A 21,821-nucleotide genomic window follows, 5' to 3' on the forward strand; every position below is an offset into this window, starting at 1 on the left:
TTGAAAGGAATCTATCGTCTTCTTAGCGTATTTATTTGTGTACTTTTGGAAATGGTGTAACAATAGGAATACACACCAATGACAAACAATTTATGGCAAGATAAAAGTACTGAAGTATTAAGAAAAGCTGAAAGGAAGAGCCGGGTCATGTGACAGGAAGCTCAATCAAGCGAGGCGACTCGGACTCAGACTTGACGGACGCCGTCATCAGGAGTGGCCTCTGATTGGTTGTCAGCCGACCTCGGCGCCTCCTCCTCAGAAGCACGTCTCCCTGGAGACACAAAGAAGCTGCCAATCACTCATAGCGCGACACGGTTAGCACACTAGCCGGCACACCTAGTGTCGAGCAGCTAACCATAGGAAGCCTGAGGGTTCCGCGCATCAGTGGGGAGGGACTTGGCTCGTTCCCGCTCATCTTCACACCTCGACGGAGGGCGGGCACACCTCTTCAGCGACGACCACGCCGTGTCGCCCCCACCGGGGCCGCACCGTGAGGCGGGAAGATCCAAAACCTCCTCAGAAGAACCCAATACTTCATCAGCACCTTGATTGACAGCCAAAAAAAACAAAGTCACACCACTGCTGGAGTACTGCAGGAGTACTACAGTACAAGTACAGCAGCACTAGTAGAGTAAAAGCACTACAGTACAAGTACAGCAGAAATAAAGAAGTAGTAGTAAAGTAGAAATACAGCAAAAGTACTAGAGTAGAAGTAAAGCAGCAGCTCCCCCCATCACCTCCATCCTGGCACTCGGGTTCCGGCGCAGACGGTGCTCTCTTCAGGCGAGGAGCAGGAATTGGACCTTTGAGAGCTTCAGAAGTGGAACACTCTAGCAGGACGTCAGTGCAACACACTTCCTGTTCCTCCAACAGGGGTTTGCAGAGCTGGGGGGGGGCCGGTTTGGGGATGATAGGGGGGGCGTTGGACCTGGGGGCGGCCACTGGTCCAGGTTGAGCGGCATCTGAGTTGATGTGGACACATGAAGGTGCTAGCATGAGCATGTAGCCAATATGGCTGCCAAAGTGATGATGAACTCACCCACGTGTCCATCTTCTCTGGAGGACGACTAGAAAGACAGGTGATGTCATTGTGTGCTTGTTTCAAAGAACCCCCCCATCACATCATCACTCACCTTCTGAGCCGCCATCTTCTCTTGTCGTGCCTTCATCTCAGCCAGAAGGTCAAAGGCCATGACAGGAATGCCAAGGTGACGCGGGATGGCGGGGTGGTCCGTCTCCACGTTGTCCTCGCTCTCTTCCTCCTCCTCGGCCACTCCAGCAGAAGGCGGGGAGGTGTCGGTGTCGGAATAGCTGTGGTCCACATGTGGCGCCACAGGGGACATGGGTGGAAGCTCCTTGTTGACAGAGGATAAGGGCGGAGCAAAGGTGGGGGACACTGGCGGGGGCGGACTGACTGAGGCCATCCCGTGGCTCTTCTCTGATCGGGACGTCCGAGATTTGATCAGGTTGAAGAAACCACTCCTCCTGGATTCCCGCTTCTTTTCAGGCGCCTCCTGCGTGCTCGATGGCGTCACTTGTGCGATGGGACGTCTGAGGGTGAACAAGAATAACGTTTGGTCGGCTCGCAGCGTTCAGTGAAATGTGCAGGCTAGAAGTTCTCACTTGAAGTTGACTTTCATGATGTTCTTGGAGAAGAACTCCTCCACGCCCTCGTCAAGCTTTGCCATGATGCCCTGATGCTCCGCCCCCTCGGGTGCTGAACTGGCTGTGGCGTGCTGAAAGGAAGACACGTCAGCAAGTCTGCGGAAGGTGTCGGACATTTTGTTTGAGACCTACGGCGGCTCTGCTGGGTTTGTTCCTCTTCTTGACCCTGGGCCGCACTTTGGTGTGATGCTGCAGTGTCTGGTGCTCCAGGGGGGGCCGCTCCTCCACAGCAGGGACGGATGAGGGCAGAGACATTTTTTCCAGCTGGGAGGGAGGCTGGTCAACCACATGGATGGGCACCTCCTCCAGAGCCTTGTCCAGGTCAAACTCCATCTCTGAGCCACAGACAACAAGAGGGTCCTCCAAATATTTCCTTGTGGACACTTGATGCTGATAAAGACTTACCAAACGCCACCGAAATGGGCCGCAGCATCCGGACCAGAATACTCTTCCTCTTGGACTTAGCCGTCATCTGGAGGGAAAGACATTTTTGTCTTAACATCTTCATGGAGATGATTTGACAACGAAAAGTCCAACCATGCAAGTGTCTGCGTCCTCCAGGTGACGGTCGCCTTCCTCCTCGATGCTCTCTGGATGCAGAACCGTCTCATCTAGAACCTCCGTCTCCTGAGACTCGGGACGCAGTGCGGGCTGGCCTTTCCTGGTCACATGCTCAGCCTGGAGACAGACAGAGTGAGGGACAGAAATATAAAGGGTGGGACAAAAAGACTAACCAGCGTGTGCTGCCATGTAGACAAAGAGTCCAGGATCTCGTCCACAATACGATCGGAGACGAAGGACGCCGCACTGAGTTTCACTTCACTGGTGACAGAGAACAAGCACGCCAATTAAAGGCGACGTAGCCAGACAAGGCTGAGGCTGGCGAGGCCACGCACCTGATTTTGTTAACGATATCGACGCCCGACTGCTCCAGCAGCGTGGCGGTGACAAAGCTGCAAGGGACGACCATCCTCTCGGCCCCCGCCCTCAGCAGCTCCTGACGAAGGCCACTCCTCTTAATCACGTGAGGACACAGACACTCAGCGGTGTCCAACATGGATGCCAGCATCATCTGCGGTGGATGAGAAAGGGCTCAAAGGATGCGGTCCAAAGTCCCGCCCTTTGCCTTGCTGGCGGTACCTGCAACTCATCATCCATTGTGGCTGCCACCTCTCCTGCCAGCGCTTCCAGTTTGTCCTGGATGGCACCGTGTAGGGCGCCGCCCTTCACATGGTAGAGGCTGGGGAGCAGCTGGATGGTCCAAAGAGAAAAGGAGCAACTTTCAGAATTTGGCTAGAGATCACCTGTTTCACCGTCCAGTTCAAGTCCACTTACGGTCTTGGAGTTCCTGGCATCTTTCATCAGATTCTCTGCCACCTTCATGTCGTCCTGGACCACGTGGTTCTGGGAGAACATCAGTGAGTTCAGGTGATCCTGAACCTTCACACACATGGTGTCCACCATCTACAAAGAGGTCAGAGTTCAGTCAGAAGGAAAGGGGGAGGGGGACACGGCGCGGTGTCACCTGCCTGTTGCGTGGTGCTGGTGACGATGCCCTGCTGCAGCCGGTACGCCTGCTCCTGGAGGTACTTCCGGGTTTCATGATTCCTCAGCAGGAAGTGCTCCATCTGCATGCGAGCGCACATTGAGAGGCAGCTTTTCACACCCTGCAGCCATCTTGTGAACTCACCTTCAGCAGGGCATCTTCCGTCTTTTCCGGGTTGGTCTTGAGCGCCTGAGCAGCATCAACGATGGGAATCGGCATGAATCGGATGGTGAAGTTCCTGACGGGCACAAAAGGCGGCACATCGTTTGGATTAACCGCCGTCACGGGAAGACGTCATTCACACTCACTTCTCCAACGCGGATGCCACTTCCTGCAGACCTTGAGGGCTGGTGTTGTTTCTGTCCCAGATGAGTGTCCTGTGGACCAGCAACACACCAGGTCACGTTAGAAGCACCAAAGAGAAAACGTGCGCAGACAGAAAGAGGCAGCATCTTTTGGCCAGCAGCGTGCGGGTCACCTGAGCTTGGTGTTAATCTGTAGTGCCTTGGCCAACATCTTGGCGCCCATGTCGCCCATGGCGTTCCCACTGATGTCCAGCTTGGTGAGAGAGGCGTTGCTGCCCAGGGCATTGAGGACGATGGTGAGCTCGCCCTTCAGCTTTGAATCTGCCAGTGACAGAGAGGTCAGCGGCTGTGGGGTGGAAAAGAATGTCAAACTTCCAGTGGCCAAGCAGGTCCAGTTGAATCGACGCGTCACTCACTGACTCTTCCTCCTGGATCATGTGGACCAGGTTGTCCAGGACCGGAGCCACATTCCTGACAGAAACGAGGAAGAAGAGTGAAGACTGAGCCGCGCTCACATGTGGCTGAGTGCTAATCGTTGACCCACTTTGACTTGATGTTCTGGAAGTTCCTTCCCAGTGAAAGGTGGCGGACCGAGCGGTTCTTAGCCAGCCAGACCAGCAGTGTGCTCAGGTCCCCATCCAGACCTGCCAACAGTGGACACGGTGGCACATTGACTACTTTTCTCGCACAGGAAGTTTGGAACATTTTAAAATTTCACGAGAAAACATTTCATTCCAGGACTTTCCCGTGGCTGCCACCGGAGGCACAGGAAGTCACCTACAAATATAGCTCACCAAAGTAAAAGCCCTGGCAGTGGTTACCAAGCAACAACAGACATAGCGTATACACATTGGAACGGACCGTTGTCTGAGATGTCCAGACTGGAGATGTTGGGAATCTCAGCGATGCAGCCCTCCAGGATCTGAGAGCCTGACGAGCGCAACTGAAAGTCAAAGTAGACGCAATCACAACTTTGGCGCAGGCCCCGCCTTTGGTGCATCTGTGACTGCGCTTTTACCTCACAGCTGCTCAAATCCAGAGACACGTCGCTGAGGTTGGGGTTGCAGCCCAGACCCAGCAGCAGCGCCCTGAAGACACCAAGACATGAAGAAAAGCTCCGGAACCCTCAATCTTTTTCTTATCTTACTTGAGCGCTTCCGCAGGAAGTCTGGTTCCCGACACGTTGACCGCGGTCAGAGCCAGAGATGAGCTGAAGAACTGTTTGAAGGATGGGGGAACCTCTTTGCACTTCCTGTCCACACATGTTACTCTTGCAGCTTTACACCACCGTTCCATCTCCACCCCCTTCATCCTTCATCACCACCAAACACTCAGGTGCTACGGACTACACTCTACTCGGCAAACTGTGTACCACCAAGGGTACTAGGTACTACTAGGGGTACTACACTGAGGACCCTGACCTGTGAGAGAAGACGGTCTTTGACATGTTGAGGACGCTGAGACGCTTCAAACATCCTTTGAGCAGAGACGCTGATGTCTGGCACACAAATAACATCAATCACTTTATACGGTCCTTCCTGTGTGTGTGTGTGTGTGTGTGTGTGTGTGTGTGTGTGCGTGTGTGTGTGCGTGTGTCTGTGTGTGTATGCGTGTGTGTGTGCGCGTGTCTGTGTGTGTATGCGTGTGTGTGTGTGTGTGTATGTGTGTGCATGCGTCTGTGTGTGTGTGAGTATGCGTGTGTGCACGTGCGTGCGTGGTTCACCTGCTCCAGTGAGCAGTCACTGCAGGACAAATCTAGACGTTGTAAGTGGTTGTCATGACTCAGAAAGCTGTGTAGGTTCTGTGAGAACAAAGACAGCCATGATGATGATGTCCTGCTGGAGGACAAAGGAGGCACGTGGTACCTGCAGGTCGTCTCCTCTGAGCGAGTTTCCCGACAGCTCCAAGTGTGTGAGGGTGGTGGCCATGCTGGGGTTCGCACACAGCGCCTGACACAGGAAGTTGATGCCTGACACGCGCACACACGGCGACATGAGTGGAGATCAATGTCACCACAAGCAAGGTGTGAGGTCCTCGTCCTCACCTTTGGGAGACAAGGAGTTCCTGCTGAGGTTCAACTGCTTCAGACCTGTTGCAAGTTTGGTCAGCTGACCACTTAGAGCACACACACCTGCAATACACAAACACACACACACACAAGCACACACAGCTGCAGTCTTCCAGTGTGTCCAGTGGTGTGCGTGTGTGGGTGCCTGTGTGAGAACCTTTGTCTTCTAGAGCATTGTTGCTGAGGATGAGCGTGTGCAGCGAGGAGGCAGGGTTATGGGACAACGCCAAGGACATCTTGTGAGCAAAGTCGCTGAAGAAGACAAGAAGTCAGGATGTCTCCAACATGGACCAGCAGGACTTTCCACTTGGACATCTGACCTTCTCAGCCCAGCATTGTCCAGAACCAGCTCCTCCAGCCGATCGGATCGGGATAGGACTCGCAGGATCTGCTCGCACACTTCTGTGGACTACAAGCGGCAGGACGCATGAACACGTCAAAGCTCAGCATGGCAAAGACTGTTACCAGTTTGACGTCCTTGGAGACCAACTTGGTGAACCACTGGTTGAACTCCAACACGCCCACGATGGCCACCAGATCCCTGCACACACACAGCTGGAACATCTGCTTGCTGGGGTGGATGGTGGGCGGGGCTAAAGGTGGACTCACCTGCTGTCCAGGTGACTGAAGTCCTGCAGGTTGAGTTCTCTGGTGTCCTGGCTCAGGTAGATGGTGTCCACATCCTGATGGGCCCAAAACCACAACCACTGAAGCAAGTACTCAAGTGTCTTGTAATGCCTACTACTTTGACTTCCTACAAGCTCATGGTATCTTCTACAACTATCTACTTCATACTAGCTACTTTCCACTTTCTACTTGTAAGTCTAAGAAGGATTCAGCACTGACCCACTGGACCTCGTCCCTGTAGGGTAGGTTGAGGTGCTCGCACACGCAGCGGTACTGATGAGAGAATCCTCCTGCAAGACATCAACATCTCAGCAGCTTGGCCACACCCCTTGTGCCCAAAGTTCTGTACCACAAGGTCCCAGGTCCAGCGAGTCCTGCTGCTCCCAGACGGCGCACAAGGCGGCGGCTCGCTCCGGAGGCTTCACGCTCACCTTCTTTATCAGCTTCCTGTGGTGATGACATCACAGGAGGACGCTCAGCCGGCTGCAGGTTCTGACTGGACGGGGAAGCAGATACTTACATGGCCGGGCAGATCCTCAGCAGACAGAACCCGATATGAGTGATCACCTCATCCACGTCCTCCAGCGAGCTCAACCGCAGTGTCCACGGGCCCCGCTCACACTCCAGCACCACCTGGGGGGGGCTCTTGTCACCAACCACCATTGAACGGACGTGTCCTCCATGCACTTCCTCTTACCTGCCTGGCCTTGTTGCTATGGATACCTTGGATGTCCAGGTAGCTGAGGGACTGCTCCACCTGCACACGCACGGGTGTCATTCCTTGAAACTCTTTCAGGTGAAATATTTATCTAAATATTTTAGGATTCTGCGCGTCTCTGATTGGCCAGCCTCCATTATTCTGCACACGTGCACATGCACATGCACACACACACACTCACCTTGGAGGGTATGCGTGCTGACAGCAGGAAGGCTCGATGTGATGCTAAGGCCTGCACGCACACACACACACACACACACACGCAGGTCAGACAGTGCTTTACTGATTGTTTGTGATACATTTTGGTTTCCACGGCAACATGAAAAATTTGTGTGTTCTTTTTGCACAACTGAAGGTTGTTTCGCGTGCACGCACTTAACATGTATGCTTTCACCCCACCATGATGCAGAGCGCACGTTGACACATGTCTGTGTGGAATGCAGTGTGTGTGTGTGTGTGTGTGCATCAAGTCCACACAAGCCTGTAGGCTGACACGGTGTGTGTGTGTGTGTGTGTGTGTAGGGTGTGGATTGCAGCAGAAAGTTCACAGGTTTGATTCTCACCAGCACTTTGTTTTCCACCTTGTCACCTTTGACCTCCAGCTGCACCTTGCGCCTCAGGGTCAGCTTGACCCCACGCCCCACCGCGTCCCGCACGCTCTCTACACGACATGTTAGCATGTTAGCACAATGCTATGGATGCAACATAGGTATAGGTGATGTAGAAAAAAGCTGTTCCTGGACAGACACTCGTTCCTGATTCAGAGGAATTTGTCAGGCCACGCCCACTCACATACGGAAGTAGCAGGTACGCCCCCGCCCCCGGGGCAAAAAAACCCAAAACTTTTTTTGTCCAAAATGTTGTCCACTAAAGCAACTTCAACGTGATGAAACGTGAAATGAATTCTATTAAAAGAATCCATGACGTTTTTTATACTTAACTGGAGTTGACGTGAAGACCATCACAATCCGCTCCCCTCCCCCAATACACACTCCCGCTCCTTACCGAACAATTCCGAATGGTCCATTAGTGCAGCTCCACCTTTAAGGCCTTTCCCCAGCTCACCTCCGGGTACCGGACATTGCCGCCGCGACACAGGCGGGATCCACACCGTGTTGCTGTCCGGCGCGGGGAGACGAACCCTTGGCAGAAAAGTGGGAGGTCCAACATCGAGAGGGCAGAACAAAACAAACTGGGTGGAACCACAGTGACACATGGCGGGCAAACAGGTCCATGCACTCCAAACTGGTCCTAAGTGTTCTGATCACTGATCTCTACTTAGCAAGCCCCTGAAGCCACAGAGAGTCCATCTTAGCACTCACATGTCGTACGTAGCAGACTACATTGGCACAGCGTACATAGTGTACAAAGCAGATGAAGAGGCTAACAGAACATCTATATTTGACATTAAAAAACGGGGAGATTCTCCCATTCCTTCAAGTAACGCAACCTTCGTCCCTTTAAAACCATTTGATACGTTATTCTCTATCTTTTGGCTACATTAAATGTACTTTTCCCCTTCCAATTCTCATTGCCTTTGGGACAAAATTCTACTGTGCACCCTGGCTCAGCACTCCCCTATAGCAATGATAGTTTTACTCCTCTAGAAAGACATTTTCATTTGAACTGCATATCCCATCCCTTTTTTCCACTAAAATCCATGGTCATGATCCTTTACTTTTTATTCTTACTTTCATACAATTCACTATGCTCTCGTCTGTGCAAAATATTAATCATAAAATAGACAAGTTTTTAAATCATTTCACATTTTGATGATTTTTTTGTTTGTGTTATGAAATAGAAATAAGCTCTTTTCTGATATAGAAATATATTTGAACAAAAACCACAGGAATAATATGTAATATAATATGTAATAATATATAAACATTGTCTCCTTATGGGGGTTCATTTGAAATTCGGGTAAACAACAAAACAAAACATATTTTTTTATGTTTGCAAGCAACCACAAATGATTTAGTAGTCTAGTGGTGGTTGTTTGTTTACATAGCCCCCACGGCCCCCCATGTAAAGCCCTTATGACTCAGGTATGGTATGATATCCACAGAATGTTTAAAAATGATCATAGAGTCCTTATGACTAAGCTCAAGCACACCTGTTGTGTGAGGTTAGTGTGAAGACTAACCTTGCATTTAGTGTGAGTGGCTAACAAACTAACAACACACTTAACAACTCACAAGTTCTCACATAAGTCATTGTCCGACAAGTGTTTCTTGGGAGTGGCAATATGGCGGCCGTGTGGCTTCACAAGTCATTGACCAATGGGCTATCCACATTCTTTTAGTACAGATCAGTGGTTCTGATGGGTCAGACTTCCTGCACGCTGGTTGGTCACCGAGACCACCTGAGGAGTGTCACGTGACTCAAGAGGATGTTCAGCATGCACGGTGAGGACGAGGATGTCTGATATTCCTGAGGTAGCAGATGGGTCACCTGATGCACCTGTTGCTCCATTTGGATACAGGAAGTGACATCACAGGTCCTTGAAGCGTTATCTGCATTTTCTGCTAATCAGTCACCGGAGTCACGCCTGGTCCGGAGGTCACCATCGTCAGCGTCTCAGTCAGCCTGATGATGAAGAAGAAGAATGTTGTCCTTGTGAGTAGCGCACAAACTACACAACATGTTTTTCCTGTGTGGACAACACAGCGTTGCCATGGTTACATGGTGCTTTGTCATGTATTGCTGAATAGATTCACTAGGGGCTGAAAAGCTGGAGCCTACCCCAGCTGATGTTGGCTCACTGTGGACCGGTCACCTGTCAGTCACAGGGGGGGCCGTGCTAATGCTAATGCTAACAAATCTTCCTGCTTTTCACAGGTTGGCGTCTTGGCCGTGTTCGTGGTGACCCTGATCCTTGGACTTGGACTTGGACTCGGACTGGACCTGCAGAGTTGCCGAAACCAAGGTGCTCTCCAACTCGCACGTGCACGCTCCTCGTGCACACTGCACACACAGCAGTTGGCGCCAAGTGGCGTCGTCATGGCGACGCAGGATGACTCAACAGCTGCTGAGTTAGCGTGACTCAAGTGCACGCGTCTTTAAGCCTTTCCCAGCCCACAGAGCAAATTCCAGAAGTTTTCCATGAGCGCAGAGGTGGACTTTGGAAGTTTGTCATGTCCTAATTGGTGTTGTCGTCCCATCCAGTGGCGCTGCAGACGTCGTGCAGGAATCGCTGCTCCGAGCTGTATGACACCGCCACCCCTGGCTGCAGATGTGACAGCGGCTGTGGTGCCGGCGGCAGTTGTTGTCAGGACTACCATGACCTCTGCACTGCCCCCGGTGAGAGCAAACCCCCACCCGGACCTTCACGTGCTCACCGACGCCAACCAAGAAGGTCTGGCTTGTGTGCAGGTGAGCTGTGGGAGTGCACGAGGCTGCGCTGTGGCGAGGCAAGGCTGCCGACCAGCAGGTGCCACTGTTCTCACGACTGCGCGTCTGCACGGGACTGCTGCAGCAACTACCAGCACGTCTGCCTCGGTGAGACGTCGCATTGCTTTGTGGGTCAGCAGTGGGCGTGACTCCATGTCCTGTGTCTTCTCAGGCCAAACAGAGTGGGTGGAAGATGAGTGCGAGGACCTGTCACGCCCCTCGTGCCCAGCAGGGTACCAACAACACACACATTCCAACATAAGCGCAGGCCTGGCTCACTACCGCCTCCACAGGTGTGAGGCGGAATTACAACGCACTCAGCGCTTCTTGCTTTCGCTCGTAGCTTCAAGCGGCAGCCGCTTCTTCTGGTTTCTCTGGACGGGCTTCGGGCAGAGTACCTGCGCACGTGGAGCGCTCTCATCCCCGTGTTGACCAAACTCAGTGAGTGAGAAAGCGTTCCGTCTGCCTCGCAGCCAAAGGTTCTCTCTTGCAGCGCTTTAGCTTGACTGATGACGCTAACTTGAGTGGGCCCTGGGATAGACTCCAGCTGTGGTCATCAGTGACAGGAAGTCGGTGTGTTCTTTCAGAGACGTGCGGAACGTCAGCTTCATACATGCAGGCAGCTTTTCCCAGCAAGACCTTCCCGAACCACTACACCATCGTGACGGCAAGTAGCGCTTCACAGTGACCTTGCCGAGGTCACTCTTAATTAAGCCACACCGCTTTCAAACCTCACAGGGGCTGTACCCCGAATCCAACGGTTTGGTTGACAACGTCATGTACGATCCCGTGATGGACGCCACCTTCACCTTGTCCAGTCCAGAGAAAGACAACCCGGACTGGTACCTGGGACAGCCAGTGAGTTGTGGGGGTGTGAGGACTTGGACCTGAGTGTAGATTAGGAATGGTCACATGACCTGCTGCCTTCCAACTTTAGCACTGACTTGTACTTGTTGACTTTGTTCTGAAGATTTGGCACACAGCAAAGTTCCATGGGCTGAAGTCCGGAACCTTTTTCTGGCCCGGATCGGATGTGAAAATAAACGGCAGTTTCCCGGACATGTACCGGCCTTACAATGGGTACGAGCGTGTTCTTGTGGCCCTGTACCGGAAAACAAAGCCGTGTTCATCTAGTTTCTGCCTTCTCTTCCTGCAGGAAAATCCCATTTGAGGAGCGAGTCCTGACGGTGCTGAAGTGGCTGCAGCTGCCGGAGCAGGAGAGGTGAATGGACCAGACCCAAGTCCACAGGCCACATAGAACCTTTGAGCCCTCTTGTCACGGTGTGTTCTTTCCCCTCCAGACCAGACTTCTACACGCTCTACTTGGAAGAGCCAGACAAATCAGGACACAGTTTCGGCCCTGTCAGCGGGGGGGTGCGTTGTTGTTGACTTCACAGAACCAAACACCTTCACCATCTTCAGGACGTCTTATCTCCACCTCACTCACACAAGTTTTATTGCATTTTATCGCACACCTCATCCGCATCAGCGCACCGTGTCCTCTGTCCAAGGAGCGTCATGTCCACAAATAAAGCACCTTGCCACCGCGTAGACACTTACAAACGTGTGTCGTGACTGTGGTCCAGGTGGTGTCGGCCATTATGGCGGTGGACAAGATCGTGGGTCAGTTGATGAACGGCCTCAAGCAGATAGGACTTCACCGCTGCGCCAACATCGTCATCCTCGCCGATCACGGTAATGTCACGTGATTAATCTGGTAGCACACGTCAGCAGGTCAACAACAGCAGCCGTGTCATGTGATACATGTCGGCGCGTGTGTTCTAAGCTAACGTCATGAAAGAGGAAGTAGCATTGATGTTACCTACGGGTGCCGTGACAGGTATGGAGGAGACGAGCTGCGACAGGAAGGAAGCCCTTGAGGACTTGCTGGGTGATGTCAGCAGCTACGTGGTCAACGAGGGACCCTTTGGGCGGATCCGGGCCAAGAACAAGGACGCCATCTGTGAGTAAATTTTTTTTACTCCACCCACTGACATCACTGTGGGAGGAGTTATGGCCTGAAGCTGTCACTAACAATAACAGAGTGGCTGTGCAGGTACCAGTGCTGGCACCAATATGGTACCGGTACCACAATTTAAAATTCATCAACCGGGTGACGCCCTCTGCTGGTTAGTTCGTGGTGCAGTGAAGGAGGTGTGGCCTGAATGACATCATCATGTTTGTGTCTTGCAGTGAACGCAGCGGAACTTGTTGCCAACATGACGGTGAGCATGTTAGAAGGTGGCATGTCATGTAGCACGTGTAACGTTTATCATTCCTCATTTTAGTGCAAAAAGGACAACCAGAAGCTCCGCCCTTACATGAAGTCCCACCTGCCCAAGCGTCTCCATTTTGCCAACAGCCGTCGCATCGAGGACGTCAACGTCCTGGTGGAGCCCAAATGGCTGTTTGAGAGGTAGCCGTCACACACCTGTGCCATCTACGGGCACCTTTGTTTTTATGGCATTAGCTACAGGCATCTTTGTTATTGTGGCGTTAGCTACATGCGTGTCTGTTATTGTGGCGTAGGCTACATGCGTCTTTGTCATTGTGGTGTTGGCTACAGGCGTCTTTGTTATTGTGGCGTTAGCTACAGGCGTCTTTGTTATTGTGGCGTTGGCTTTCAGGCGTCCCGGATCACTCAGCTTCTGTTCTGGCGGCGCGCACGGCTATGACAACGATGCAGAGAGCATGCACGTGAGTGCGAGTTCAGACGAGGCTGACGCTCGGCAAAGGGGAAGGCAACTGAAGGCTGTTCTTGTTCCCTTCAGGCCATGTTTGTCAGCTACGGTCCAAAGTTCCTTTCCCGAGTCCAAGTGGAGCCCTTCGCCAACATCGAGCTGTACAATCTAATGTGTGGTGAGTCAGTGCACGCTTCAGTGGCTTGCATGAGTGCTTGACTGCATCTCCATGTACAGACGTGCTGCAGATCTCCCCCAGCGACAACAACGGGACGCATGGCAGCATGAACCACGTCCTCCGAGAGCCCTACTACTCACCGTTGCCCCCCCTGGAGCAGAGTGGACCTGCAGAGTGCCGCCTCACTAGCCTGGAGCCTGCGGACACCCTGGGCTGCTTCTGTCCCGCTCTGGTGTGTACACGTCATGTGACACGTATTGGTCACCACACAAAGTCACAAAACAAAGTGCATTCTTCCTCAGAGCGAAGGCGCCGTTGTCGCCGCCAACCGTCGCCTCAACCTCACATCTGAGGAAGGTGCACAATTTTCACCGCACTGTCGCTAGCGTGTTGCACCTTCGGCTAAACGGACTCTATCTCTGCAGAGTCAGCATCCGACACGAAGCACGCCATGTTCGGGCGACCTCGCGTGCTGCGGCAGTCAGGGCGTTATTGCATCCTGCGCCACGAGGCCTTTGTGAGCGCCTACAGCCAAGATACCATGATGCCCCTGTGGACCTCCTTCACACTCGACAAGCCGGTACACCTGCTTTGGCACCCTATAGGTCAAAGGTCAAGGTCAGCCAAATCTCACTTCTAGTAACTTTGGCCTCTGCTAGAGCGACTCGGACCCCTTGCCACCCATCCAGCCTAACTGTCTGCGACCTGACGTCAGAGTTCCTGCATCTCAGAGTCGGCGCTGTGACCATTATGGCGACTTGCACCATGGCTTCTTGTACCCCCCCCGTACGCATGGGCGACACACGACACCATGCGTCGTGACCCCTAATGACCTTGTGTTGTCGTGGTAGAGCTGAGCGCCAATGAGGAGCAGCAGTATGACGGCCTGCTGAGCAGCCACGTGGTGCCCATGTACCCCCAGTTCAGCAGTACGTGCACCTTGTGCAAACCCCCGCAGCCATCTTGGACTCGTCACTTCTCATGTCCTCTGCTGTCCTTTGCCGCATCAGGGATCTGGTCCTACTTCCACGGCACACTGCTCAAGAAGTACGCTTCCGTCTTCAACGGCATCAACGTGCTGATGGGCCCCACCTTCGACTATGACCATGACGGGCGCTACGACTCAAACGAGCTGATCCGCCAGTAAGACTCAAATGCTCCTCGTCGTCATCTAAGCTAGGTTCAAGTAAAAGTCACCTGTGGCCATCTTGTCCGTGTCCAGGTCGGCATCTGCTGGCAACATCTCCATCCCCACGCATTACTTTGCTGTGCTGAGCAGCTGCAAGGACATCAGCCGCCCAGTGGGCGCCTGTGTTGGCGAGCTGCGCACCATTTCCTTCCTGCTGCCTCACAGACCGGACAACTCTGAGAACTGCAAGGTACCTCCTCCCTTTTCCTTCAATGGTTTTGATTCAAGCAGGATGCCAAAGCGGGATGTTTAGCAAGCAGGCAGGTTAGCTAGACATTGGCAACATTAGCATGCGGTCATCAGGCTGCAAGGCTAGACCAGGGTTCACCAATGTTTTTTCTTGTGAGAGCTACTTTTAGAAAATGAAAATGGGCATGAGCTACTCATTTTTGTAAAAATGATTTTCATAGCTTATTTCAACCCAAACAGATCAAATATGCTTGTTTTACCAGAACATTCACAAAATGCTGGTGTCCACAACTCACATGTTGTATTTCACAATGCATTTCTTTCTACTGTTCTTTCATTAACTGAAAACCTGAATGAAAAGCAGGCTTGCGGGCACCTCATGTGGTCGTGGGGGGCTACCTGGTGCCCCCAGGCACCACGTTGGTGACCCGTGGTCTTGATGCTACCTGCATTAGCCTGCTAGCATTTCTCATACATTAGATGGCGCTGTTTAGACATGACAAATACTGTGTGTGCGTGCGTGCGTGTATAGAGTGCACAAGACGAAGCTGTCTGGGTGGAAGACCACATGTGGTTCCACCAATCACGAGTCCGAGATATTGAGTGGATCACAGGACTAGACTTCTACCAAGACAGTCATCGACCAATCCCTGAGCTGCTTCAGCTGAAGACCCGCCCCACAGCTGCCAATCAAAAACCTTGAACGTATTTAGTCGATGACATTGTTGACGTATGCTTGACAAATTAAAAACACATGAAGACATGAGTTACGTTTTTATTCAACATCCGAAAGCAACCTAGAAAGAGGAAAAAAAAATAAAGTTTAAGCAAAAGTTAGTTTGTTGTCCACATCAACACACCTACCGACAAGCATCACCTTGGCAACCAGGTGACTTCTCTGGACGTCCTTTTCCACTCATCTGGGCCCGCCAAGTTGCGTAGCCATTTGGGCTGGTACCTTGGCATCTCCTGGGCCGCTTTTTCATACCTTGGTGGCACCAGACCCCGTGCTCGTTCAAAGTTCTGTGGATTCTGCAGCTGTGGCCGTTTGGGTTTGTACTTCTGTGGCATCAGAGCAGCTACCATCTGGATCGCACCACTGGAAACTATAGTAGCTTCTGGTCGGTGTTGAGAGGAGTCTTTGATGTTGACCGTGTCGGGTCTGGGTTGACGCTTCCGCTGCAGAACCCAGGTTGGTTTGGGCGGCATCTGCCGATCAGGTCTGTAAAAGGGAACACTTCCTGCTGGACCATAGCTGTCTACCCACCCACCAGAGGACCGACGAGAACCTTCGGCGTGCGGTACAGGCTTCAGGTTCTGTGGAACGCTCGCAGTGTACTTTGGACCAAGGTGACCAGCAGAAGCTCCAGACAGCACAGAACCTCGGAGGCCAGCGAGAGGTCCATAAGCGTTACGGCTGTGAGAAGCTGCTTGACAGAGCAGGTTTCACATTACACATCAAGTAGAATCAGAACCACAAGTACTCACCTTTGATGTGTTGTCCCAGGACCAGCAGGACCAGCAGCCTGAGGGTGAGAGGGGTCACTAGGGATCCAAAGTCATCAAGGTGCACATGTTACCTCAAGCTTGAAGATGTTTGAACGCTCCACCCACTTCTCGCCCTCATCGTCACAGCAGCTGCTGCCAGCTGGGTGCTGGGATTTAAGCTGAGCACCTGATTGGAAGCAGGTGTGCAGCACCAGCAGTTTTAGCTTTAGCATTTAGCGAGTGTCTTTCCATACAGGCTGCTCAGACGAGTGTTGAAAGAATAAAGACATTTTCTGGATATGGATATTGTTTTTATTGTGAGTGTTAAATAAAACATGGCAGTCAGTGATGTCAGAGGAGCTTCAAACTAGGAACAATGGCGCCCTCCCAAGGCTGAAACGGAACACTGCACTCAAGCAAACAGTTCATTAAGTTCCAACACGTGTGTGTGCACGTGTCTTTGTGTGTGCACTATGTAACGTTTCATCTGGCCACGCCCACTAAGGTGAGTGTGTTGTTGCTGTGCGAGCCATCATGGATGAACAAAAAGCATGCCGTGGGGTCGAGGTGGTCTAGTCATCGCTCTCAAAGGCGTGCATGCACGTTTTGAGGCTCAGGGTGCTGCTGTAGGTCTGGTTGGTGGTACGGTACAAGTCCAGACCCGTCAGGATCTCCACATCTCGGACTCGAGCCGTATGAAGCTTGAGCAGGTCCTCCACCCACTGCTGCTCGTCATCTTGGCTCTGCACACATTGTCCACCTGTTAGTCACGCCCCCTTCAGGATAACCACAGCTGTCGGAACGGACTCACGTTGCACGTCTCGCTGTTGTCGGCTCGATGAGGGATCAGGAAGGAGAAGACGCTAAGCTGTCCGTCGCACTCATCCAGCGTCTGGTTGGGCTGGCGGCAGCTCGTCACCACGGTGAAGAAATGGGTGGGCACGGGCGGCGTGACGGGCGACCACCTGCACGCGTCACCCACGTTAGACATGGCATCGCTTTGTCACACGTGACGCACACTCACACTCTTATGTCCTCCAGGGCGTCGCGGCGGCCATTGTAGTCGTAGTCGAACACGGGCCCGGCGAGGACGTTGATGCCGTTGTTCTCTTGGGCGTAACGCCTCAGCAACGTCCCCTGCAGATAACGCCACACTCCTGCAGGCACCCGGACAACACCATGTGACCACCGTACAGTGAAGAAGGAAGACGTCACATGACCAAATGAAGCAGCTAAAAGCGTGGAGTCAGGCTGTGAAAGCCAACGCAGACGCAGCCAAGCATGTCCGTGGACAGTCACGTCTTTGTCCCGCCCGGCGGAGACGAGTGCTTGACACCGGCATCACGGCGTGTGAGTGCAGGACAAAGGCGTGTGACTCACTGGTGAAGGCGGGAAACATGGGCACGGTGTTGGTGATGAGAGACGCCTGGTATTTGGACTCAGGAGACGAAGCCAACTCTGCCAAGCAAAGAACACACGCTGACCCCAACACCTTCGACTGTTGACCTTTGACTGACATCAGCGCTTACCAGGCGGGAAGAGGAAGCCGTAGGTGAGGAGGCGATTCTGCTGGTAGGCGGTGCAGCTTGGACTGTGATCCGCTGACACTCGTGGGTCCATGCGGACGCAGGGGCTGCCGGTAGAACCTTCTGGAAGAGGAGTCACGTCCTCCTGGGGAAGACATCACATTTGGCAGCCAAGCCACACCCACTTTTCCTCCCTCATCACCATCCAATCAGAGCAGGAAAGGAAGAAGGCGGCGACGGGTGGTGGCGCCACAGAAGGTTGGCGAACACAGGGCGAGGCGTAGACAGGTTGGCGAAGAAGAGGGCGGAGCCTCAACGGGTTGGCAAGGGCAAGTGCAGGGAGGAGCACAAAACAGGTGCGGGGGTGGGACATGAACAGTTTTGCGAGTGCGGGGTGGGGGCGGGGCATAAATAGCTTGGCGGGGGCGGGGCATAAACAGGTTTGCGAGTGCGGGAGACGTACCTGCAACGGCAGCAGCGTGAAGGACGTCCACAGCGGCATAGCGAGCTGGCGGCTGTAGGCGCTGATGAAGTCTACATGATGAAGCAAACCGTAGCGGGCATCAAACATGACGGCGGGGCGGCCAAACGGCAGCAGCGTGCTGTCTGCGGGGACAAGGAGCACATTCGTGACCTCATGCCCGCCTGACGCCAGCACACCATCGGCGGTCATACTGTAGTCGTAGACGTCGTCCTGGGCGGGGCTGAAGGCCTCCGTCACCCCGTCCACTTTGTTCTGAGACACAATAAGAAGATCATTCTCACACATGACCAACTTCCTGGGCGGAGTCAAACCCTTAGCTGACCTCATCGTCGCAGCTGCAGCCAAGGTCGGATGTCACCACCACCTGCGTGTCCAGCGACGGCGGCGTCACTTCGTCAGGCATGACGGGCTGGAATGGCGGCTCCTTCAACATGGCGTTCAGGCTCCCGTGCGTCCCGTTGTTTGGTGCCGGCTTCAGGCCCAGCAGGTCTGCGGCAGGAGGAGGAGGCGGAGTCAGGTGGCGTGTGCGCGTGTGTGCTGGGCGTTGGACTCACCGCACATGACGTTGTAAAGCTCGATGTTGTCAAACTCTGCCACTTGAGTCCGGAAGCGGAAACTGGGCCCGTGTCCCATGAAGATGGTCTGCAAAACAGGAAGTGGAGCAATGGTGCGTGTCATGTGACATGATGGCCTGTGTGAAGAAGTACCCTCATGCTGGTGATCTTGTTGTCAAAGCCGTGGTCGCCATAGAAACCGCATCGAGTCCGCATCTTTTCCGGCATCTTCCTGCAAGCACCGTGTGCGTGTTAGCCGCGCCTGGCGACAAAGCGTTTACGTGGCGTTACCTGGCGATGTGCCACTTCCTCTCCATCAGCAGGTGAACGTCCTCGATGCGACGGTTGTTGGCGTAGTGAAGCCTCTTGGGCAGGTGCTGCTTGAGGTACGGCTTGAAGTGCTGCGTCGCCATCTTGCACTGCAACAAACCACAGTCAGTTGCCGCCCACGGCGCCGTCAGGAGGCAGTCCTTACTCACCGTCAGGTTGGCGACCACTTCCTGAGGGTCATCTGCAAGCAAGACACAAGCGGTGAGAAACGGTGCCGGGGGTGGGGCCTAAACCCACACGGACTCACATGAGCTTGACTTTGGCTCGCGGGGTCGAATCCTTCCCAGTGAGCCCGGGATGAGCGTGATGTCATCGATGTTGAGCGGGTAGCTGCTCAGGAACTCGGTGCGGTCGCAGTGGGCCTCCTCCATACCTGCAAGACCTTCATCATCATCACCCTCACTGCACCCTACAAGGCTTTGCTCCCCCCTACCCACCATGGTCTCCGACGACGATGACATTGACGCAGCGGTGAAGATTCATCTGCTTCAAGCCGTTCATCAGCTGACCGATGATGTTGTCGATCTCCCGAAGGGGGTTGTCCAGCTGCATGCACGCACGCACACACAGGAGGTGGCATCAAGCCCTCGGCCCCGCCCACTCTCTGCAAGCCGTCGCTTACCTCGCTGCTCAGCGGACCCAGGCGGTGTCCGAAGGTGTCGGGCTGTTCCGAGTGCACGGCGTACACGTACGGCCTGGACACAGAGTGTGCACGTGACGCACACATCAGCACATGACAAGCGTGTGTGCGCACCTGTGGTGGTCGGGCAGGTGCAGCCAGTGCAGGATGGTCAAGATGCGGCGCTCCAGCGGGATCACCCTGGAAACAAGGTGATGACATCACTGGTTCCGGCCTGGTCGTCATGGTAACCAGCATCACCTACCAGGGCCAGAAGAAGGTTCCAGCCTTGACACCTTGCTCCTCGGCCGTGATCCAGATCTGCCGGGGACATGGCAACGTGACACAAACAAGAAGAGAGGTTGCAGGCCCCGCCCCTTTGCAGGCACTCACCGGCTGGCCCCCCCACCAGCGATGGTTGAGCTTCTCTCGGGACCGCAGGCTGAAGGTGGCGTTGAAGACCGGGTCGTGCATGGTGTTCCCCACAATCCCGTGGGATTCCGGGTAGAGGCCCTGCAGACAGCGTGGGCAAACGGGAGGTTAGCGGCTCTCATCTCACCCGCCTGCTGTGGAAGGACCTCTGGAGCGCCCCCCCGCCGGCAGTGTTGACACAGCCTACAAAGGCGGCGTACACATTAACAGGTCACGTGACTCTCTCACTCACCGTGGCCAGTGTGTACAAGTTAGGGAAGGTCTTGGTCGGGTACACGGGACGCATGTACGGCGCCGACGTCCCACACGACCCTGATGGGAAACACGTGTTAGAGGGGGAGGGTGGGCTCTACGAGAAGGGGGCGGGCCGGCCTACTGAGTTTTTGGATGTTGGGGATGACGGACGCGCCCTTCTTCAAGTAGGACGCCCGGAAGCCATCGACAGACAGCATGATGAGGGGGGGCCGGACAAAGCTGCGAGGGCGACAAGTCACGCTGCTCATTTGCATATCAGACACCACTTCCTGTTTGAACGAGCGTAGGGCCACTCACCCGGCGGGACACTCGGCATCACCGATGTGCTCGCAGTCTCCTTGGACCCACGATGTCTCGCCTCCAAAAAACAGGACAAGTTGTGAAGGAAGCCCAGCGGCGCCACTGCCAGGTGAGCAGGGGGGCGTGTACCTTTGCAAGCTGACTTGTAGTTGGAGCAGCAGTCTCCTCGCTCCAAGCAGTCGTCGGAGCAATGACACGCATGTTCCTCCTTTCTCGCCTCGCCGCAACGCTCCTGACGGCACACGAAACCTCCCACTGCTCACACGCACACTCCGCTAAGCTAGGCTAGGCTTGGCTAAGTGCTGGTCATGTGACAAGACTGACCTGTTTTCAGACAGTGGTGGTCGAAGTCAGAGCAGCAGCTGTAGTACGTCTTACATAAATTATCACACCGACATCCTGGTGGCTCCGCCTCCTCCAGCTCGAAGCACCGCCCCTTGCACGACCCCGCCGAGCTGACCCACTCGGACACCACTGGAGGGACACCGCACGGGCCGTGTTAGTGGCACCCGGCCGGAAGGCGCGTGATGGCGACACAAGCCGTTCTCACCTTTGGTGTGGAGGGGCGGGGCCTCACCGCCCTCCGCGGGTCGGCTGGCCTGGAAGACGTACGCCCTGATGACGTCACAGCGCCACACGCCCGACGCCAGCAGCACCTGCGCACATCAAACACACCGTTGGGGCGTCATGGTGACGTCACAGCAAATGGGGTAAGCAGGGTGAGCGGCGGGGTCAGAGGTCAGTGACAGCCGCGCAACATTCCAAGTTTTCCTCTTCGTGTTCTCAACGCGGCAACAAACATCATCATCATCATGATCAGCGACGGCACCGTCATCAGATGTCTCGAGCTCCGCGAACACGCGCGTGATTAGTCGAAGTCGGCGCGCGCGTCGACTGCACGTGAGAAGAAGAAGAAGAAAAAGAAGAAGAAGAAGAAGAAGAAGAAGTTACGTACCCAAAACGTGAGCAGCATGTTCCTCACAAACACACAACACAACACAACAAACACAAAGTGGAACAACTTTGTCCAACGTCCACTAGCAGATCCTCTGTGCGCATGCGCAGGTCGATGCACTCGCTCGCTCTCTCGCTCTCGCCCGCCCCCGCCAAGCACCCTCCACCCCCCATTTGTGTCATTGTTTGTCTTGTCCTGGCCAATGAGCATGAAGTCACGCTCAGGGGGTCTGGGTGGTAATGGGAGGGGGATCCAACTCTCCAACTTTCTCACAATTCACCTGAGAAATGCCCTCTGACCTCTGCACTGTGTGTGATGTCAA

General features: G+C 54.0%; 3 protein-coding genes across 7 annotated transcripts; 1 reads left to right on the plus strand and 2 right to left on the minus strand.

Moving 5' to 3' along the window:
• Window positions 1-21: 21 nt before the first annotated feature.
• On the minus strand, window positions 22-8,095 carry LOC129173080 (F-actin-uncapping protein LRRC16A-like). 3 transcript variants are annotated; one of them, XM_054763588.1, is made up of 37 exons: window positions 7,935-8,095; window positions 7,493-7,590; window positions 7,111-7,161; window positions 6,909-6,968; window positions 6,732-6,844; window positions 6,561-6,658; window positions 6,431-6,501; window positions 6,194-6,267; window positions 6,050-6,125; window positions 5,905-5,993; window positions 5,742-5,836; window positions 5,561-5,647; window positions 5,382-5,485; window positions 5,240-5,317; window positions 4,938-5,014; window positions 4,664-4,768; window positions 4,535-4,604; window positions 4,378-4,459; window positions 4,061-4,160; window positions 3,933-3,987; window positions 3,690-3,862; window positions 3,520-3,588; window positions 3,356-3,449; window positions 3,195-3,293; window positions 3,001-3,129; window positions 2,806-2,916; window positions 2,562-2,737; window positions 2,400-2,487; window positions 2,203-2,343; window positions 2,071-2,137; window positions 1,798-2,000; window positions 1,624-1,736; window positions 1,134-1,551; window positions 1,040-1,067; window positions 738-962; window positions 356-544; window positions 22-271 (listed from the first exon to the last, which is right to left on the minus strand). In XM_054763588.1, the coding sequence occupies exons 1-37, from the start codon at window positions 7,954-7,956 to the stop codon at window positions 186-188; spliced, it is 4,014 nt and encodes a 1,337-aa protein (XP_054619563.1). In that variant the 5' UTR covers window positions 7,957-8,095; the 3' UTR covers window positions 22-185. The 3 variants fall into 3 exon arrangements, with proteins under 3 accessions (XP_054619563.1, XP_054619562.1, XP_054619564.1); XM_054763587.1 differs by having other exon boundaries at window positions 4,664-4,828; XM_054763589.1 differs by lacking the exon at window positions 7,493-7,590 and having other exon boundaries at window positions 4,664-4,828; window positions 7,935-8,061.
• A 747-nt stretch (window positions 8,096-8,842) lies between these two features.
• LOC129173691 (venom phosphodiesterase) lies at window positions 8,843-16,159 on the plus strand. Of its 2 annotated transcripts, none has more exons than XM_054764801.1 (26): window positions 8,843-9,334; window positions 9,412-9,545; window positions 9,768-9,855; window positions 10,095-10,229; window positions 10,302-10,427; window positions 10,492-10,552; window positions 10,663-10,760; window positions 10,907-10,986; window positions 11,058-11,177; window positions 11,290-11,399; window positions 11,476-11,541; window positions 11,621-11,693; window positions 11,906-12,014; window positions 12,160-12,282; window positions 12,513-12,544; window positions 12,608-12,735; window positions 12,947-13,016; window positions 13,091-13,178; window positions 13,238-13,410; window positions 13,481-13,535; window positions 13,604-13,758; window positions 13,838-13,964; window positions 14,030-14,107; window positions 14,189-14,321; window positions 14,401-14,557; window positions 16,064-16,159. In XM_054764801.1, exons 2-26 carry the CDS (start codon window positions 9,519-9,521, stop codon window positions 16,103-16,105), a joined length of 2,454 nt encoding a protein of 817 aa, XP_054620776.1. In that variant the 5' UTR covers window positions 8,843-9,334; window positions 9,412-9,518; the 3' UTR covers window positions 16,106-16,159. The 2 variants fall into 2 exon arrangements, with proteins under 2 accessions (XP_054620776.1, XP_054620775.1); XM_054764800.1 differs by lacking the exon at window positions 16,064-16,159 and adding an exon at window positions 15,089-15,347.
• A 174-nt stretch (window positions 16,160-16,333) lies between these two features.
• On the minus strand, window positions 16,334-21,660 carry LOC129173688 (ectonucleotide pyrophosphatase/phosphodiesterase family member 2-like). Of its 2 annotated transcripts, XM_054764793.1 has the most exons (25): window positions 21,500-21,660; window positions 21,095-21,200; window positions 20,869-21,018; window positions 20,674-20,799; window positions 20,542-20,602; window positions 20,366-20,463; window positions 20,222-20,301; window positions 19,951-20,070; window positions 19,823-19,878; window positions 19,693-19,758; window positions 19,561-19,633; window positions 19,376-19,484; window positions 19,186-19,311; window positions 19,088-19,119; window positions 18,900-19,027; window positions 18,762-18,840; window positions 18,609-18,696; window positions 18,377-18,543; window positions 18,246-18,306; window positions 18,034-18,176; window positions 17,574-17,715; window positions 17,425-17,502; window positions 17,069-17,201; window positions 16,856-17,009; window positions 16,334-16,787 (listed from the first exon to the last, which is right to left on the minus strand). In XM_054764793.1, the coding sequence occupies exons 1-25, from the start codon at window positions 21,515-21,517 to the stop codon at window positions 16,617-16,619; spliced, it is 2,565 nt and encodes an 854-aa protein (XP_054620768.1). In that variant the 5' UTR covers window positions 21,518-21,660; the 3' UTR covers window positions 16,334-16,616. The 2 variants fall into 2 exon arrangements, with proteins under 2 accessions (XP_054620768.1, XP_054620767.1); XM_054764792.1 differs by having other exon boundaries at window positions 18,034-18,306.
• Window positions 21,661-21,821: the final 161 nt, after the last annotated feature.

This window comes from Dunckerocampus dactyliophorus, chromosome 20 (assembly GCF_027744805.1).
Source record: "Dunckerocampus dactyliophorus isolate RoL2022-P2 chromosome 20, RoL_Ddac_1.1, whole genome shotgun sequence".
Taxonomy (NCBI): Eukaryota; Metazoa; Chordata; class Actinopteri; order Syngnathiformes; family Syngnathidae; genus Dunckerocampus; species Dunckerocampus dactyliophorus.

Coding starts and splice junctions, on each gene's coding strand:
- LOC129173691 (XM_054764800.1), top strand. CDS start 9,519: ATGATGAAGAAGAAGAATGTTGTCCTT. Junction 11,400..11,475: donor ATGTACCGGCCTTACAATGG/GTACGAGCGTGT, acceptor CTCTTCCTGCAG/GAAAATCCCATTTGAGGAGC. Junction 14,108..14,188: donor CATGTACCCCCAGTTCAGCA/GTACGTGCACCT, acceptor TTGCCGCATCAG/GGATCTGGTCCTACTTCCAC.
- LOC129173080 (XM_054763587.1), bottom strand. CDS start 7,956: ATGGACCATTCGGAATTGTTCG. Junction 5,486..5,560: donor GAACTCCTTGTCTCCCAAAG/GTGAGGACGAGG, acceptor TGCGCGTGTCAG/GCATCAACTTCCTGTGTCAG. Junction 2,344..2,399: donor CTACATGGCAGCACACGCTG/GTTAGTCTTTTT, acceptor GTCTGTCTCCAG/GCTGAGCATGTGACCAGGAA.
- LOC129173688 (XM_054764792.1), bottom strand. Junction 18,841..18,899: donor AGGAAGTGGCACATCGCCAG/GTAACGCCACGT, acceptor CGGTGCTTGCAG/GAAGATGCCGGAAAAGATGC. Junction 18,544..18,608: donor GCTTTACAACGTCATGTGCG/GTGAGTCCAACG, acceptor CTCCTGCCGCAG/ACCTGCTGGGCCTGAAGCCG.